At 47.1% G+C, this 17,376-nt stretch overlaps 4 protein-coding genes across 6 annotated transcripts; 2 read left to right on the forward strand and 2 right to left on the reverse strand.

Annotated features, from left to right (window-relative positions):
* Positions 1 to 1,140: 1,140 nt before the first annotated feature.
* LOC6730130 (endocuticle structural glycoprotein SgAbd-9) lies at positions 1,141 to 2,187 on the forward strand. Its single transcript, XM_002105385.4, has 3 exons — positions 1,141 to 1,261; positions 1,715 to 1,842; positions 1,900 to 2,187. The coding sequence occupies exons 1-3, from the start codon at positions 1,244 to 1,246 to the stop codon at positions 2,123 to 2,125; spliced, it is 372 nt and encodes a 123-aa protein (XP_002105421.1). The 5' UTR covers positions 1,141 to 1,243; the 3' UTR covers positions 2,126 to 2,187.
* A 1,675-nt stretch (positions 2,188 to 3,862) lies between these two features.
* On the forward strand, positions 3,863 to 8,629 carry LOC6730131. Of its 3 annotated transcripts, none has more exons than XM_002105386.4 (9): positions 3,866 to 4,185; positions 4,922 to 5,106; positions 5,167 to 5,375; positions 5,433 to 6,065; positions 6,194 to 6,354; positions 6,415 to 6,616; positions 6,677 to 7,683; positions 7,958 to 8,162; positions 8,220 to 8,629. In XM_002105386.4, exons 1-9 carry the CDS (start codon positions 4,071 to 4,073, stop codon positions 8,515 to 8,517), a joined length of 3,015 nt encoding a protein of 1,004 aa, XP_002105422.1. In that variant the 5' UTR covers positions 3,866 to 4,070; the 3' UTR covers positions 8,518 to 8,629. The 3 variants fall into 3 exon arrangements, 2 of the variants coding, with proteins under 2 accessions (XP_002105422.1, XP_016036899.1); XM_016177812.3 differs by having other exon boundaries at positions 6,197 to 6,354; XR_001599957.2 differs by lacking the exon at positions 8,220 to 8,629 and having other exon boundaries at positions 3,863 to 4,185; positions 6,677 to 7,903; positions 7,958 to 8,084.
* A 24-nt stretch (positions 8,630 to 8,653) lies between these two features.
* Positions 8,654 to 10,107, reverse strand: LOC6730132 (cardio acceleratory peptide 2b). Its single transcript, XM_002105387.4, has 3 exons — positions 9,946 to 10,107; positions 9,198 to 9,359; positions 8,654 to 9,127 (listed from the first exon to the last, which is right to left on the reverse strand). Exons 1-3 carry the CDS (start codon positions 10,007 to 10,009, stop codon positions 8,898 to 8,900), a joined length of 456 nt encoding a protein of 151 aa, XP_002105423.1. The 5' UTR covers positions 10,010 to 10,107; the 3' UTR covers positions 8,654 to 8,897.
* Positions 10,108 to 10,262: 155 nt separating this feature from the next.
* Positions 10,263 to 15,952, reverse strand: LOC6730133 (transient receptor potential protein). The gene is made up of 14 exons (XM_016174305.3): positions 15,610 to 15,952; positions 15,314 to 15,551; positions 15,110 to 15,252; positions 14,529 to 14,730; positions 14,258 to 14,434; positions 13,864 to 14,098; positions 13,510 to 13,808; positions 13,085 to 13,452; positions 12,665 to 13,022; positions 12,120 to 12,339; positions 11,789 to 11,954; positions 11,573 to 11,733; positions 11,360 to 11,511; positions 10,263 to 11,297 (listed from the first exon to the last, which is right to left on the reverse strand). Exons 1-14 carry the CDS (start codon positions 15,756 to 15,758, stop codon positions 10,347 to 10,349), a joined length of 3,819 nt encoding a protein of 1,272 aa, XP_016036900.1. The 5' UTR covers positions 15,759 to 15,952; the 3' UTR covers positions 10,263 to 10,346.
* Positions 15,953 to 17,376: the final 1,424 nt, after the last annotated feature.

Raw genomic sequence — 17,376 nt, forward strand, 5'->3', positions numbered from 1 at the left:
ACTAAACAGTAAATGAGTACAAAATGTCAAAGATATAGATTAATTATTCAAAAAAAATAATATAATAATTCGACGTGATATTAAGAAATACTTTAAAGCATACTTTTGGGCGACGAGAGTTTAATGCTTCGCGTTCACACAAGCATATTTGTAACTTAAACTCAAATCAATAGCATGAAATATACATAATTAGTTTGTTTGTTTGTATTCTTTTATGTTGTGTTATGTTCTCAGAGAACTGGACTTTTATACGTTGCTTTTTGAGAGTTTGTCAAGCAGATAAATTTCAATTTCAAACAAATAATTCATTAAAGAGTTCCTGCTTTATAGCAAGTTATAGCAAGTTGTTAGTATGAATATACAAATCTGAGCAATCTCTTCGACTATTCGGCTTTTAAGAAATATTTAATTATATTGGTGCTGTCTAGAGCGTTGAACCTCAAAATGACTTTTTAATTAATGAGTAAAACGCAATCGTTTAAGTTTGAGTTTCATTTTATTGCCATTCAGGAACACGTCAATTCAACACCAATGGACCTGTACACGAATCTGGATGGGATTGTTGCAAAGATGACTCAGTAATTGAACACAATTGATGGCTGATTACAACTAATTACTCATCCCAACGTACAATCATGTAAAAAACCGTGAAAACCTTTCCTAAGAGAAACCTGAATCGCTGAAAGAAAAGGCAATTGTTCAGAACGAGCATCGGATGCTAAACTTCACCATAGAAAGTGAAATCACGGCGACTATAAACCAAAATAAACTAGTTTGTGAGCATCAAAACAATTTTGTTTAATTTGGCATCTCGAATATATGCAAATATCGTTTTATAAATCACTGGTTTCGCTAGCTTTAAGACCAAGGATAACCGCATTTTGATAACAAATCGAGAAATAGTGTTCCATCTGTTTGCATAGCAGGGAGAACGCATTGTGTGTGTGGAGCAGATGTCGCCAAGTCGATTCCTTTGCCGAAAATTACTCGAAATCAATCTTTAAATATAACATTTTTACTGGAAGGCGTTGGCGTTTCTTTCGGCATTTGACTTGCGGATCGAGAAGCGACCGGTTTTACTCTACAAGTAGTGGCTGCTACTAAGTAGAAAAATATGACTTATCCACTGTGTGTGTGCCTCGCGTCGCGAGCTTGAAAGATCTATGCAGATCCTAACTTTTATATATTAGGGGGCGCACTTCGGATGCTTTAGTATAGCTCGGTAACTCCATCGCGCATCAACATGGCCTCAGCGAAATTGGTAAGCAGCTGCTCAGGGCGGAACCCCATTCCGATTCCGATTCAGATACTGTTTCTGATTCCCATCCGGATGCCTCGACCGTGTCCCAGACCTACGACTTCGTATTGACCAGGGGGCGGCAATTAACCTGGCATGTGAAGTGTGTGCATAATCCAAATAGTGGCTGTCAATCCAATACACGATATTGATGCAGCTGTGCTAATAGCCCGTGTTGCTGCCAAGTTACACAGATGCGGAGCAGGTCCATTTCGCAGTTTAACTTTTGGATTTTTATTATTGGATCCATTTAATTTCTCAGCTGTGCTAAAACTAGTTTAAAAAGTGCTAAGTAAAGTAGTTCAGTTCATTAAAGGTCTATAAAACATAGAATTAGCATGACTTACAGTATGAGTTAATTATAGGATAATTAGTTCCAAATATGATCCAAGACTAATCTGCATTCTTTTCCCACAGCTACTTTTCACTGCCCTGGTGGCCCTAATGGCCGCCCACAGCTCGGCGGGACTTCTGGACTTCGTCTTCCCCACCATTGTGTCGGAGTACTACAACCAGGCGCCGACCAAGGAGGGATACCGCTTCGCGTGAGTATTTTCCGCCTGATAGACAGGGATCGGTGTTCACGTGTCATTCGATTGCAGATCGGAGGAGCCCAATGGCAGCAAGCGCGAGGAGATGGGCGTGATCATGAACCCCGGCACTCCCGACGAGCAACTGGTGGTCATGGGTATGTACTCCTCGTACGATGAAAAGACTGACACCGAGACTGTGACCATGTACACCGCCGACAAGGATGGTTACAAGGCCCGTTACCAGATCAAGAACCGGAAACTGAGCCCTGGAGCCCTGAAGTCCGCTGCTGGATAAGGAGCTTGTAGATAAGAGTTGTAAATAAATGAGTCAAAAATATATGCTTTCTACTGCTGAAACTGCTTAAAAGTGGGGTGCCGCCGCTAAGAATTTCCATTTCCAATCGCCACTGGCCAAGATCAAGTTTAGTTGTTTCAATATCAGTGGACCGCACTCTGGAAAGACGAGTTTTCTGTTGCGTAATAGTTGTGACCTTTAAAAAGACTTTACGCCCGACAAATTAGCGCATTCTATAGTAATGATGGACCTGACACCCGAAACGAGTTTCAAGAATCTCGGAGCCATGGACAAGCCACATTCGGTGGGTTTTCGCCACTCCATGCCATCCAATCCATGTATCCACACACAAAGAAAAGTCGCGTCAGGTGAAGCACACGAGTTAATATGCGCCTACGGCTCAAAATTATGGCCAGATTTGACAGGCTAAATTCTTAGCATGCGTATAATCAAATTCTAATTTTAGTGATCGCCGATAAGAACAATGGAGCTTCAAAAATTAGACTGGTTCCTGGAAGCATCTAGACCAAGAAACTTGTTTCCATGATAAATGGTTAGTCGAGGTACAAGGTAATATTTATGTATTTTTCGGGGGTTTTTTGTAAGCCTACATGGGAAACCTTGTACGCTCGTGTGACGTATTTGGCATATTGGGCAGCTACATCTACAAAGGAAACAAGTTTAGCAAAAGATGTGGGTGGGAACTTACTCAGTGCGTCTTCATAATTATTAATAATAAATCATCTATACATCGGACGAACGAAAAATGCAATACCTTCGGTAAAAAAACGAAGGCTGCCCATCGTTTTCTGCAGAAGTCGCAAGGTACAATTATCGCATTTATTACTTTGGGAAACCTTATTAAATTACTATAAAATTGCTATTCATTCATCAAGTGTGTTTTTGGGTGCACGAGTTACTCGATTAGTAGTACGAAGGCCACCTGCAATACTTAGCCAACCCTTTCTTAGGTCATCTCAAGTTAATGATTACAATGAAAATGGGAAGAAGAACTACAATAGATACATATGTATGTATGGCACAAAACGTATGCTGCCACTTGGTTTGCCATCTCAGCAAGCTAAGAAACTTGTTTAAACCTATGGCTAATTATTGTTAATTAATCAAGCTTTTAACACTTTTGTATGCTTACAGTAAAGCTGCACTCCGAGCAATGGTATGAAGGTCTCTTGAAATTGTAATCTTAGTCGTACATATGTAAATAAACCTTAAAAATTAGCTTCAACATAATATGTAATATTATAAAATAGTAAATAATATATTGATTTATATAAATTCGTATTTATTTCAATTATTATCTATAAGGTTAATAATAAAGAAAGGTATATGATTGGGAAGTACTTTTTAAGCTGCGAATACCGTTGTACTGTTTCTACAAGACCTTCTTCGTGTAACAACCAGCTTTTGTACATAGTTAAAGGAGCTTTTGTGAATCCAAACTGAAACCATGACTGCGCTTTGTACGTAGTAGCTGTGTAAAGCTGTATCTAACCCATCCACTGCTGTCCCAAAAAGTTGGGACAAAGTCGGACTTGGCGGCGAAAGCTTTCCATTGTTGAGGGGGAAAAGGGGTTTTTGTGGCTTGGCGCGCTTTTCCGATTTGTGCCTGTTGCCGCGGAAGTGTCGGTTGCCCCAGGTAACTGACCAGGCATAAAGCGGCCCAAACAGAGAGCGGGCTATAACAATGTCACCCGCATCCGCACCACCATGTAGCCCCGAGAACGCTTGGATTACAATGGAGCGTTTAGTTCCCGGTCGACGTTCGACGGTGTCGAATCAACTTTTCCAAATAGTTCGGATATCGCCCATATAGAGTGTACTTTTCCACCATCGCACCGTTGCTGTAGCCGCGTGGAAAGGGAAATGCGGCCAGAATTAGGAACACCCGAAAGTGACCAGAACGCTCATAAATAATCCAGTGAAAATGAAAGCAAATCCCGCGATTCTGCTCATTTCCTTCTCGCTTCTGGCCTTCCAATCCAATTGTGGAGCTACGCAAAAGTCGCGGCTCGGTCAGCCGCTTATACAATTGAGTCACGGTGAGTTGAGCATCCGCCGAGTGAAATTTCGATGTATATTTGACCAGAACCAGAGGTTCTGCCGCTTTTACGGTGCAAGTATTTTGACCTTTAACGCTTCCCTTGCTTCACGCACTGGCTGAAAGCCATGTCATACCACCAAAATTCATCACTGGCCGCAGCAAAAAATTTGGGACAATCAATATGGGCTAATTGCAAAACCGAAAGGCAAAGAGGACTGACCCAGGTGATTCGAGCTGCCAAATCAAGGCAGGTGTATGCCTAATTGCGGGCCCAACACGCAAGCGAATTGTCAAGTTCCTGTCTTTCGGTTTTCGGAAACGCAGGTGCTAATCGATAAGTTATGCTTTTGTTGTCCATGGGGAGGGGGTGCCATCCAAAACCAATGCATATAGACGAACTTGTCGCTGGAGCATAATTTGTGCGGTGGAACTGCATTCATTGCGGGAAATATGTTGCCATTAGTGCAATTGATCAAACAAACTCGAAAGCCTGTTACCAAAATAGGGGTAATAAAACCGAAAAACAGCACTTAATACAACTTGGAGGATGAGAAAGACACGATAATATGTCCAACTTTAGGATAGGAACTACATATATATATTTATTTCCAATATAAGTTTAAAACCCCTCTGTAAGTTATCAAATCAGATACTGAGTGTTGTTTACTTTCTATGGAAACGGGGTGAAAGTTCAAGAAACTTGTAAGCCGAAAATAAATCCACGACATTTCCAGACAACAACGACGATGACTATCCAGAAGTTAAGGACGAAATCCACTTGGAAGACTTCTTTTGGACTGGCTCGGGGGATGGGCCACCGGATTTCCTGAAGAAGGTGCACACGGGGATTACCAAGGGCAAGGAAACAGTTTTCAAGACCGAAACGGTAGTGGCCACCATCTACGTGGATGGAAACAATGTAAGTTAAAGCTGGGAGCTAACTCCGAGCCAAGGACCTCTGTTAATGATTGACTTCCAGGAGATCGACATACCCATTTGCCTGGACTGCAAGCCAGATGATGGCGGCGGCACCTGGGACATGGGTGGACCAGGAATGCCTCCTCTGAACTACTCCGCCACGGACCGACGTTATTGGCTACTGACGGTCATGTCGGGATTCTATACCGCCAAGGATAATCCCACGTTGGAGGAGAAGCTGGCGCGGTTATATCGTCTGGCTTTTACCAGGTAAGAATATTTTAAACAGGGTATGAAAGAGTAACTAAACATACATCTCACAAGTAGACAACAAACCCGCCACCTTGGCATTAATGGAGCTCAACAGATCGAAGGGGTTAACCTGCCGGCACCTCGAGAACGTCGAAAGTCCTTAACGCCACCGACGAGGGTGGAAACCACGACGGGATCGCCAGCGGATGATGTCGAAATACTGGACATGCAGAACGAGGACGAGCAGCACTACATAAAGAGTGTGAGGCGACTGGGCGAAGACACCGAGTGGGCCAGCCACTCGCAGGAGGAGCAGGAGCAGTCCGAGGAGCAGCTCCCAATGGGGGTGACACCCTCGACCAGCACGGAATCGATAGATTATGGAGCATACGTTACTCTGATCCCCTGGGAGCTCATACAGCAGAATGGAAAATCGGAAAAGTTGCGGGAAATGCACGAAACCTTGTTGACTAAGCAACCGCCGGTGCAACAACAACGGGAGCAACAACAGGGGGCGGAACCAGCCCAGACCCAACCCCAAAGCCTGCCCCATTCCCAGTCCCAGTCCCAGCCACTTTATAGGGACGAGCACGTCAGAGTTGTCATACACAACCTAACGCAAATTAGCGAGGCGGATGTGCAAAAGTGGAGCACCAACACCAATGGGTTCGGTACCATGGAGGAGCACAACTACGTCAACCTCAAATTGTGAGTGGCTGCCGAACTGGTTACAATATTATGAGTTTGATTAACCCACAAAGTGCACTCACATAGACATCAATCTTATGTTTTTAATGAATTGTTGTAATATTTGTTTGATTTATATTTTTTTTTAGCAGCAATGATCGACCGATAGCCAACCAAACGGAGCTGATTTACACGGTTCTGGTGAATGGTCGACCTGTTTTGGCCACAACCGCAGCAAAGGATATGGAACTGGTCAGTGAATCCGAAGCGGTGAAGACTTTTGGACAGGCCGTATATATGAAATCTGAACGTGAGTTGATTTAACTGCAATGATTCCGATATATATTTATCATATTTGTTTTTAATACAGCCTACATCAGGGAGCCCACGGCCACAGCTTTGGCCCCTGTTCCTCGAAGTGGACAAGCTGGATTCTTCAACTCGGTCAAAAACAACGTGGCTCTGGTGGTAATCAGTTCCTTGGCCATCCTGCTGCTGATGCTGCTCCTCGTGGCGGTACTACTCCTGGGACGAACCCGGTCCCGGCAAAGAGAACTTAGTGCAGTCAACAGGTATGTTCCAGTACAAAATGAAAGTATTTTTTACAAGGAATAAGTATATATCCTTTTCAGAAACTCCTCCCGCAACGAACTGCTATCCGATGGTCAATCAATGCGACCCACGACCAGTGAGAGGACCGAAGGAGAACCAAGTCCAGGACATTCCCAATCCCGGGAGGCAGGAGTAAGGAACTTCTCCTACGAGAGGGAGCCACGCATCAGCTTTCCAGCTCCGCCGCAGGACACACGATCCCGTCGAGAGTCCATTTCCTCGTCGACGGACAACACTTCCGATTCCTCCGTTTACTGCCCCATCAATCCGCCGAGTGCCGATGTCCAAAGGATCCTGGACGACAAGGCGGCCCGCTTGTTTGACGCCCATAAGCGGCGCCATCAGTACGATCGAGCCGAAGGTCACGAGGAAACCGTTTACACATCCGTGGTGTCGGAGAAGAAGAGCGACAAAATGCGACACAAGTCAAGAAGGCGCTACCTGAACGAGAACCGCGTGGGCTCCCTGGAGACGAGTCCGGTCCAGGGTTCGTTGGCTGGTCATTCCTCTGCTGAGGAATCCCCCGAAGTTATGCGCCGGAGCTACGAGAACTTCCAACGAAGCGAGGCCTTCAATCCGCACAACAACTACCACCGGAACAAGTTGCTGACCCAAAAAACCGGCAGAGGAGCGTCCGCCGAGGCCATCAATAGCGAGATGATCCGGAATCTGCAGCCATCTGACAAGTCGGATACGGCCAGTGTGGGATCCTTCCTGTCAATGGCCTCGGTCCGGGCCTTTCCCAAGAGTACTCTGCCGGAACCCCTGAACCGCGTACTGGATCCCGTCTTCGTCACCTACTACGACAACGTGAACGCAGTGGCGCCTCACAACTCCACAAGATCCCTGCGATCCCACAAGTCGCAGGGCAGCAAGGACAACACCATAGCCACCATCGCCAGTTTTCCCAGTCCCAAGGCACCGCCGTCGGTGAGGAATGTCCGTTCCGCCTCCCACAGCGACAATCCGGATCCGGGAGTCGTGGGTCCCGTGGTCTGGGAGCGACACAAGAAGAAACAGACGCAGGGTGAGCCGGGCGGAGAAACCCCAAAGAGTAACAATAACGATGACGATGAGGACGATGGCGACGTTCGATTTGGGGCCAAGTCGCGTTACTAGGACAACCCGTAGTCGTTGATATAGTTATTGTTATTGCTTGCACCAATCCTGATAACCCGATAACCAAAACGTAGCTACTAACAACGTAGAGACCCACCTCTCCAGTCCTCTCCATATCAGTCGACCTGGTAAAGTCATTCCCCCGCCTATCATACTCAACTTCTCCAATCGATCTTCCCCAGAGGCCCAATCCTATGCCGACTACAACCCCAGTCCGCTGCACAATCCGTCGGCCATTAGAAACCACTACGAGGGGCTTCTGGAGGGAGCCCTGCAGATGTACTCCAGTCAGGACGACATACCCATGCCCCTGCCCACCCAGAATTTCACCAACAATCGGAGGGCCACGAAGCGCGAGCACAGGGGCTCATCTGCGGGGTTGCCGAGGTGCGGATCTATCCTGGAATTACCTCTAATTCTCACTTAAATTCCTTGATATTCCAGCTTTCATCCTTCGGCGGAACCCAAGAGCTTAGCTGAGCGTCCGGCCACCGCTCAGCCGGAGAAGACGTCCAAGTCGGCGCACTCGACGCAACCTCCGTCGCCCACTTACAGTGCCTGGGGAGGTGGGAGTATGTACAGCTCCCACTCCACCCTGAATCGTCCCGTGAGCGCAGGACCCTTTCAGAGGATGGAGGCCAGATTGGATGCGACTACTCCATCCGGCAGTGGAACGGGAACTGCACCACTTATCGAGGCCATACAATCCGAGCTGCGAAAGTTCAAGCAACAGCAGGAGTAGAGCCCACAACGGATGATCTTAGCCAGGTCATGGTGGTGTATGGTGTATCATTCATGTCCGAACCAAAACTGTTTGCAATACATTTAGAATAAACTTTTCTTAATACTCCAAAGGCAACCCAGTTGTAAGGCGGTACTTGAGCAGGCTACTTTATATGATTTATTATATTTACATACTTGAAATGGCAAGAAGGACACGCAAGGACATTAATTACAAGCTCTCACCAGCCCTTATTCATAATATATATTTGACCGAAAAACATATTTGCTGTATACCCGTTACAATATTCAATTAGAAGCGTTCTCATTGATATACAAAAGTGTCCACGACATTCAGAGTGTCAAAAGGGGGCTTCGCCATTGGGATGGGAGTCAGTGGGTCTAGTTGAGTTCCTTCTGTCCCTTGGAGCTGTCCGCAAACGACTTGGCGTCCACACTGCGCTTTCCCAGCCGGGGACCGAACCACAATCCCGAGGAGGCGCTGGGTCCCGTGCGCTTGTCCAGCACCTGTTGCAGAGCCAGGAGGTGGGCCCACTTCCTCAGCTCGGCGTCTCCGCGGCCCACGCGTGGGAAGGCCACCAGACCACTGGCCCTCTTCTGGAAATCAGCCTCTGGAATGGCACACGCATCCCCCGGGCGTTAGGACCAATTAGTCAACCGTATCCGGCCGCAGCGACTTACCATTGTAATCCTCCTGGGAGGCATCTCCGTAAATGCCGTCGAGGACCCCGGCCTCTAATCCGTCGCGCAGACTGTTCGCCAGACTGGGATCGCTGCGCCCAACGCGCGGAAAGGCATAGAGCCCCATGTTGGCACCTCGTCGGTTCTTGTCGTGGTCCGTCTCTGAATGGAGTGTTTGGGGATTGCAATTTATTCAAAGGTTCTCATCTTTTTGTTCTTAAGTCTCCGTGGAATAAGCTATTTTCGTACCCTAACCGCCAAAGTAACTCAAGTGACTTAATCATTTTTTGTGATCAAAACCTTTTTTAAATTTGAATTTCTTGATGACAATTGAGTTTCCTTGAATTTCTTTCTTACTTGACTCTTCTTAAGTGGCTTTTATTATTTCAGCGGTTAGATTTGAAATATATCACCTTTTTTGGTTTAAAGAACTTGATATAAAAAGTCACTGTGTAAGACTTAAATTGCATGCCTCTTCAAGAAGTGCTTTAATTGTTAAAAGAAGTTAATAAAATAATAATAAACAACTTTTCTAATTAGAACATTTTAATAAATAATTGGAAAGGCCTCTTTACCTTTACCTTTTTCTTTTAAAGGTGCTGCAAAATATTATTGAACATTATTAAAGAGCATTTAACTAGTTTCACTTTAAAGTTAACCAAAGATAGCTGCAGCATTTAGTCGAGAAAGACTAGTTTGATGTTAAAGATTTCCTTAAAGGGGTGTTTGTAATGTTTCTACCACTCACCAGCTGTACTGAATTCGGCGATTATGAAAATCACTAGGACTATGTGGACCAACATAGATTTCATATTTGCAAAACTTTTTAGGACGAAACACTGGCTTGGCGAATATGTTTTTCGGTCTGATGTTATCCTCGGAACGGTCACTGTTCTTCTGATTCCTCTGGTCGAAGTTCACGTTCTTTTATAGGCCAGAAAAGCTGGCGGATGGATGGCAGACAAACAAATTGCCATCGGAACAACGGGGCGGATGATGAATGTTGCTGCGATGCAAATGAGATGTTGCTAGCAACAGGTGGCCCTTAGCAACAAGTTGCGGAACTATGGTACTTGAGTTTCGTTTATTGTTCACACAAACAAAGGACTTAACTAATTAATGGCTATGCAAGTCGATTCCAAGCGCGGTTTAGAGCCAGCCGGAGATCATGCGTCCTGTGACCGTGGATTTGCCCCGTTCTCCACCAGCTGCGGCACTGCTCTGACCCACCTTGATCGCCGGCTTCAGAGGAGCTGCTCCTGGCTTCTTGTCCTTGTCATCGGCAGGCTTCTTGTCCTTATCATCACCCGGCTTCTTGTCCTTATCGTCACCCGGCTTCTTGTCCTTGTCATCTGGCTTCTTATCATTATTGTCGGCAGGTTTCTTGTCTTTGTCGTCGCCAGGTTTCTTGTCCTTATCGTCGCCGGGTTTCTTATCCTTGTCCTTGGCATCGTCTCCTGGCTTGGAGTCTCCTGCAGCCTTTTTGGGCTCCTCCGGACCGCTCTTCTTGTCGTCCGGCTTGGAGGCCCCATTGGTTGCCTTGGTTGCTTCTGGTGCTCCAGCTGCTCCAGGTTTCAGTTTGGAGTCCGGCTTGGCATCCGAAGGAGCGGAGGGAGCTGCGCTCTTGGCTGCTCCATTTGTGGCTGCCGGCTTGCTAGCTTCGGTCTTGGAAGACTCCTCCTTTTTGGCAGCGGCCTCGGGCTTGGCGGGTTCTCCAGGCTTCGGCGCAGCAGGCTTGGTGTCTCCAGGTTTGGTTGGTGGTGCCGGAGCGTCCTTCTTTTGTGGCTCACCGGGCTTGCTGATAGTGCCAGCTGCTTGTGGCTTTGGAGCTCCCGCACCCGGAGTTGGCTTCTGATTCCCGGGCTTGGGACCACCTGCTGGCGGCTTGGAGTCCTTGGGGGGCTGCTGCTTATCCTTATCATCACCTGGCTTCTTGTCATCCGTTGGCTTGCCCATCGTGCCGGGCTTGCCATCGGATTTCTGATCCTTGTCACTGGCTCCGGATTTTTCATCCACATTCTTGACCGATGCTCTTAGAGCAGCTGCAGCCAGCATAGAAGCCCCTCCTCCAGTTCCACCACTAGTTATGGACTTTTTCGACTGCATGTGAGATTATATATTAGCCAGGGATTTGGAATACATATATATGGATGGAAACTTACCCCAGAGGCATCCAGTGGCTTCTTTTCGCCTTCGCCATTTGGATCCTCATCATCGGCCAAAGAAACCTCGTCGGCAGCCATCTTCTTCCGCATGAACTTGACATAAGCCACTCTTGTTGCACGCGTCACATCACCCAAGTTGGGATTGAATTCTGGCGGAGATCAAGGGTTTTTAGAAAAATATATAAATTGTGCACATCTTTGGTAGTTTACCAATCAACTGGGTCTGGTTCATCTGGAGACCCTCATTCGCCTGCTCGATGATCTTCCTCCTCAAGCTTCGTTGGCTATGACGTTGCATAGAGGAGCGCTTGGAGCCAATGGGATCGGAGGCGAAAGTATTCTTCCTCGCAATGGCGTTCCAATCCTTGTCTCTATTGAGCATAACAACCATTACTCAAGGGGTTTTACAGATTTAACTGGACCTACCCCTTCTGGGTCTTCTTTCTGCCGATGACCTTGGCCAGCGATGAGAATATATCTCGTCCGCTCTCAGATTCGCTCATCTCCTGCTTCAGATTCTCGACGAAGCCAATCTGGAAGTCCTTAAGGATGCGACGTTCCATCACCTTGCCCTTGGTGGTTCGAGCAACTCCTTCAAAATTAAGTTTAAGTAATAATTTATTGTGGATTTGCTACTTAAAATCCTTTCTAGCTATGCAGCTTTCTAACACAACATATTTATTCATATTTACTACTAGTACTACTATCTTAAAACATGTGGGAGTTGCCAATTTGGATGTGGGTAGGCTTCCCTTACCCTGCGACTTCTTCTCAATGTCGGGTACATCCCAGCTATTGTTGGTGAAAATCTCCAGCAACTCGAACCGCAAGGAGCTGATGTCCTGGCGCACCTCAATGATATCATCCTCGGTAATGCCGTAATCGTCCCGCCGCCTCTGCTCCGCCGTAATGTACCTCCTGACCAGCAGCTTCATCACTTTGTCATGCAGCGTCTGTGCCCGTTCCATGGACTTTCGCTGGGAGTTGGAACAGGGAGCATTAAGGGGTGGAAGGACACAGAAAGGATGTATTAGACGTCACTTTGACGCACAGATAGCTCTGCATGGGCTTGATTGAAAATGATTTCGCTTAAGATTTGTATTGATTGTGATCCGCCTCTCACTGTGAGGTGGTGATTCAACTTGAAAAAATCGAACTTTCGAAATGTTACTTACATTTAAAAGTAACATGATTCGAATTATCATTTTAATGTAGAGTAGACTGAATTTAATATAATTAATATATGTGTGGCTTTGTATAACACTTAAACTAACGTAATCAATTTCTCTGAGTGTAACTTACCATAAAGCTCTTGGTTCGTGACGGTCGCTTTCGCCCCAGCGTCTTCCTCAACATCTTCATGTTGGGACAGAGATTGAAGGGCGGTGGAATGGTGCCGCCATCCTCGAAGTAGCTCATCCACAGCTGGGATCGGGCGAACTTCCACTCGGTGTCGGCTCGCTCCGAGATGATTTGGTAGGAGTTGGACATCATGGCAATCAGCATGTTGAGGAGCACAATAATGTTGATAACCGAATAGGAGCCGAACATCAGCAGTGCCCAGAAGCGAGTGAAGCTCTTGATTCCCGCCAGATCGAAGGAGACCAGGTCCACCAGGCCAAAGGAGGCCCAGAAGAGCGATTGTGATGTTTCGAATAAGCTAAAGTAAATTTAAATGGGATGCCAATATGATCATAGTACACAGATATGAAAGGAACATACTTGGAAAATCTTCGCCAGATGGTACAAGCCTTCTCCTGGTCATCAAAGTCAGCCACATCGGGATGCAGGTGATAGCACTTGTTCTTCTCCAGCTCAGCGTAGTACCATAGCAACTGGTTAAGACCACATCCGAAGGCAAACAACACCAGTGTGTATATGAAGAAGAACTTGATGATGTCGATTATCATGCGACCGAGTGAAACTTGCAAGGGTCCCAGGTGGGGATTAATGGAGAAGATGTGGACGAGCTTCAGATAGGAGAAGACCATTCCGGCAGCAAAGGCACCCTCTGATAGAAGCATTGGATCGAACGGATGCCAGTGCTCCCTCGGGAAGTAAGGATCTATGCCCCGGAACCAGAGATCGCGCTGAAATCCATTACTTTCAGTAACTCCAATTGATTCATTAGATTCATATAGACTCACATGAACGATTACCCAAGCGGTGGCTCTACAAAGAATCCACGTCACATAGAACATGTTCGATATGTAGTCCACTATGTTCCAAAGATCCATGATGTACTCAAACAAGCCGTCCGAGTATAAAGATTTCAGTTCCTCAAATATCAGAGCCATTATGTAGGTAATGATGGCCAGTTCGATGGGACCCGGTAGGGAACCTCTCTCGTGTTTGCGCCAATCCTCCAGCATGGTCAGCATCCAGGGAAAGGCAAGGAGTTCAAAGGTGATTTGCACCACCCTCAGGGAGGCAGCACCCAGGAGCACTGTGAATGGGCGCATATTTAGATGGATGGAGTATTAAGCACCCACTTTACCCACTCAAGAAGAACATGTAGGAGCAGGAGTGCGTGATGAACTTGACAAAGGGCTTGCGCATGAACTTGGCCCCCTCGGAATCCGGGGCCAGGATGTACTTCAAGCTGTAGATGGGGAAGCTGCATCCCAGCTTCACGACGTCCATAAGCTGCTGGGAGGCCTGCTTGCGCCGGAATCCCGGCAGTCCGTCGTACCAAATGGCGGCCAACAATTGTTGGACGTTTGGATGTGCCACAAACTAGGAGGGGGAGTACAATTTTTAAATTCAAGCAGGGAAGTAAGATCAGTTTGTTTCTGTGTATAAAGCTATTAAATCCCAGATAGTGTGGGTTAGACATGAGTATCTAGCTATAACCCTTTACAGTTCCTTATTATGCAAGGATTAGTTCGAACCCACCGTCTTCTGCTTATAGCGAATGGCCAGCTTCAGTCGTTCCAGGGTTTGCCGCTGGCCAAGGCACCAGATGTCGTGGGATGGCTCGTGGTTGAAGTTGAGCATCACCTCGAGCTCCATGGATGTGCGTGCGTGGTCCAGGAGCGAGGTCCCGAAGTCCTGCACCATCTGACGCATCTCCTGTTGGGCAAACACAAACAAAGGCTCGCATTCGCATTCGCATGGACTCTAGTGGCACACTGGCCACCGCTTACATTGCACACTACTACCGTACCGTGTATTCGGCACGAAACTCCGATTCCATCGCCTGCAGGCGCTTGAGTTCCCAGGACAACTGGAAGGCGGTCAGTACAGGGTCCCGGGAGCTGAGCGCTATCAGCGAGCTGGCGGACAGGGCGCGGTATGCGTTGATCCTCGACTGCGAGTGGCGCAGGGAGTCCGTCGTCTGGGAGGTCACACACTCATCGCAGCCGCACCTAGGAGCAATTGAGATTAAGCGATGTTATATAACTAAGCCAAGGAGTTCAATATTAATAAATTTATTGAAATCAATCTGAAAGGAGCACAAAGGACTTCCTCTCCTAGTAAGGACATTTATGAAGCTGTAAAAGGTTTCAGGTAATTGACCCCATTTAAGGACATTCAAGGACCTTCTCTTCCCACACACAACATCACACCCTGTTTAAATGTTTCACCCTAATTTGCCCGCAATTATCTAAAATTAGAGGCACTCAGCGATGTGCTACATAAGTGTGTTGCCGATTGGACAAACAATGAAACGTGCCGCTCGAAGGACGAGGAAGCTCACTACATAGCCACGTCACCGAGCAGCTGCATCCCTACACCACCACTCACTTGACGTCGTGCGGCATGGGCAGCGTGGCCCCGCGATCCAGGAGGATTTTGAGTATCTCGTAGTTATTGCGGTGGGCAGCCAGGATAAGGGGCGTGATGTCCACGGTGAAGGTGGACTTGGAGCGGTCCACCGCCTCCCAGCTCTGCCAAAGGAGGGGAAAAGAGTAAGAGTTGCGGCGTATCCTGCGGCAGGATGTAACCTACGTATGGCTGGCCCTCCTTGTGGTTGGTCTCCTCCCACTGCAGCAGCTCCTCCACGGCCTCCACATACTCCTCCGAGATGGCGTGCAGCAGGGCGTCGCCCACCTCGATGTTATGCTCCAGCAGGATCACCATCAGGTCGAAGTTCTCGTTCTCGATGGCCGAAATGAGGGCGGAGCGGTTCATGGGGTCCGTGCAGTTAATGTTGAACTTGTCCGTGCCCTGGTACTCCTCGAGGATCCTTCAAGGACGAAATCATATTAGCCGAGTTACTCGAAGCCATTGGGAGGAGGCCTCACTTCTTGACACCTGGCAAGTCACCCCGCTCGCAGGACAATATGAAATTCTTCTCCACATCGCTGAGGATGTACTCCTCGGCCATCATCAGGTCGTAATCCAGGCGAGAGCCCAACGCCTTCTCGGCATCGGATTCCGTATTGCTGCCCATATCTGCACTGATTTACTGGTCTATGCGAACGCGATAATCAGGATCGGATCACTCGGTCACTTCACATCTCACAAACACTGTGGGCATCTATCCCTGCTCCTCGTGGAGCCTTGGCGTAATCCTTTCGCGCACTGTATCCTTTAGTGTTCCATCGTGGCGATGTTCCGCCTCCAATTAGCTGCGTTGCACTGCTGAAAAGTGGCAGCCACGGGTCGCTATATTCCACTAATTACATTAGTGCCCAATGTGGCTAAAACTCGGTCAATGTGTGGGCGAACCCCAAGTCAATGGGCCCATTTGACCGCACTTCGGTAGTTGTGGGGCTGCATTTGGAGGCAGCAACCGATTTCAGCGATTTCAGCCCAGGAATCTATAGTCCATTTGTGGTTGCAGGGCACGTGATGAGCGACTTTCGATTTTCGAAGCCCCAGCAACGGAATCGCACCACTTTGATGTATGAAAATCCATACTGCCCAGTGGGTTTATATGTAAGTGAAGTGCAAAAGGTGCTCAATGGAACAGTATTATCTGCTCATATTTGGATGAAATTAAATAGGTGTCTAATAGTACCCAGCAATACAGATCAATGTCCAAAATCCCTAGGATGTACGCACTTTGCATACTTTTTGACACCTATTCAAGCCAAAAGTCAAAGCTACTTAATATTCATAAAGAAGAAGGATGGTGTTAATTTGCGCGTAAATAGGATTCATGGACTTGGGTTCATATCCTAGAACGATTCACAGAGAAAAGCTATTCAAAATCTGGCTGTTCCAAGTAAACAGCCCTCAAAAATAGGAGAAAAGGCAAGCTTTTAAGCTTTTGGCTAACCAACAGGCAGGAAACACACCACACCTGCAGTTTACAGTCTAGTATGTACGGAATTGAAATGGTTTCGAATGACTTTTGGGCACTGGGTCAGTGATTCTGACTTTGTGATTGATGAATATTGATTAATCTGAACGGTGGGGACACCTAAGACCCCATGGAATCCCAACTCGTCCTTGGCAGCCGAGCGTCTTGAGCCTTGAATGTTGAATGTTGCCTACTTCAGGGCGCTCGCAGGGCTTTTGTATGTCAATGCACTTGGAACTAAATGCCAGCTCCTGGCCAAAGGCGGAGCAAAGGAAATGGAACAAGCCCACTTCCACGGAGCAGCCCTTTGAGATGGATGTGTGTTCGAAAGGTGGGGTTCAATGGAGCTCCGGGCGGAATGGCATCGTACGTGTTCAAGTCGTACTGTGTTTTTAGCGGGGCCAATGCACTCCACTCGCATGGCTTCCAGGGGAACAGGAAGGAAGTGGTGGTGGTGGCCCAAGGAATTTCAAAATTAAAGTCACAGCTGCCAGGAGGAACTCATTAAGTGCGAATTAATTAGAGACCATAGCTGAAAATACCTGGATGGCATTCTCGTAATTATATAAAGGTACTGCTCATTGCACAAATGTGGCTAAATGCACATTCTTCTCATAAGTTCCCATAAACTAGATGCTATCTTGAGTGTGTACATGATTTTCTGCAGTGTACAACTGGGTTGCACTCAATGATTCATTGGCCTCCAACAGAACTCCTGCCTTATTTAGCTTTTAAGGACCCTTGTGAGTTATGTGCTCAGTTT

Source organism: Drosophila simulans, chromosome 3R (genome assembly GCF_016746395.2).
Source record: "Drosophila simulans strain w501 chromosome 3R, Prin_Dsim_3.1, whole genome shotgun sequence".
In the NCBI taxonomy this organism is placed as follows: Eukaryota; Metazoa; Arthropoda; class Insecta; order Diptera; family Drosophilidae; genus Drosophila; species Drosophila simulans.

Coding starts and splice junctions, on each gene's coding strand:
- LOC6730130 (XM_002105385.4), top strand. Junction 1,843..1,899: donor AAGGAGGGATACCGCTTCGC/GTGAGTATTTTC, acceptor ATTCGATTGCAG/ATCGGAGGAGCCCAATGGCA.
- LOC6730131 (XM_002105386.4), top strand. CDS start 4,071: ATGAAAGCAAATCCCGCGATTCTGCTCATTTCCTTCTCGCTTCTGGCC. Junction 5,107..5,166: donor TCTACGTGGATGGAAACAAT/GTAAGTTAAAGC, acceptor ATTGACTTCCAG/GAGATCGACATACCCATTTG. Junction 6,355..6,414: donor CGTATATATGAAATCTGAAC/GTGAGTTGATTT, acceptor TTTTTAATACAG/CCTACATCAGGGAGCCCACG.
- LOC6730132 (XM_002105387.4), bottom strand. CDS start 10,009: ATGAAATCTATGTTGGTCCACATAGTCCTAGTGATTTTCATAATCGCC. Junction 9,360..9,945: donor CGCCGAATTCAGTACAGCTG/GTGAGTGGTAGA, acceptor CACTCCATTCAG/AGACGGACCACGACAAGAAC. Junction 9,128..9,197: donor CTCCCAGGAGGATTACAATG/GTAAGTCGCTGC, acceptor GTGCCATTCCAG/AGGCTGATTTCCAGAAGAGG.
- LOC6730133 (XM_016174305.3), bottom strand. CDS start 15,758: ATGGGCAGCAATACGGAATCCGATGCCGAGAAGGCGTTGGGCTCTCGC. Junction 15,552..15,609: donor GACTTGCCAGGTGTCAAGAA/GTGAGGCCTCCT, acceptor TCGTCCTTGAAG/GATCCTCGAGGAGTACCAGG. Junction 13,453..13,509: donor CCGCTTGGGTAATCGTTCAT/GTGAGTCTATAT, acceptor AATGGATTTCAG/CGCGATCTCTGGTTCCGGGG.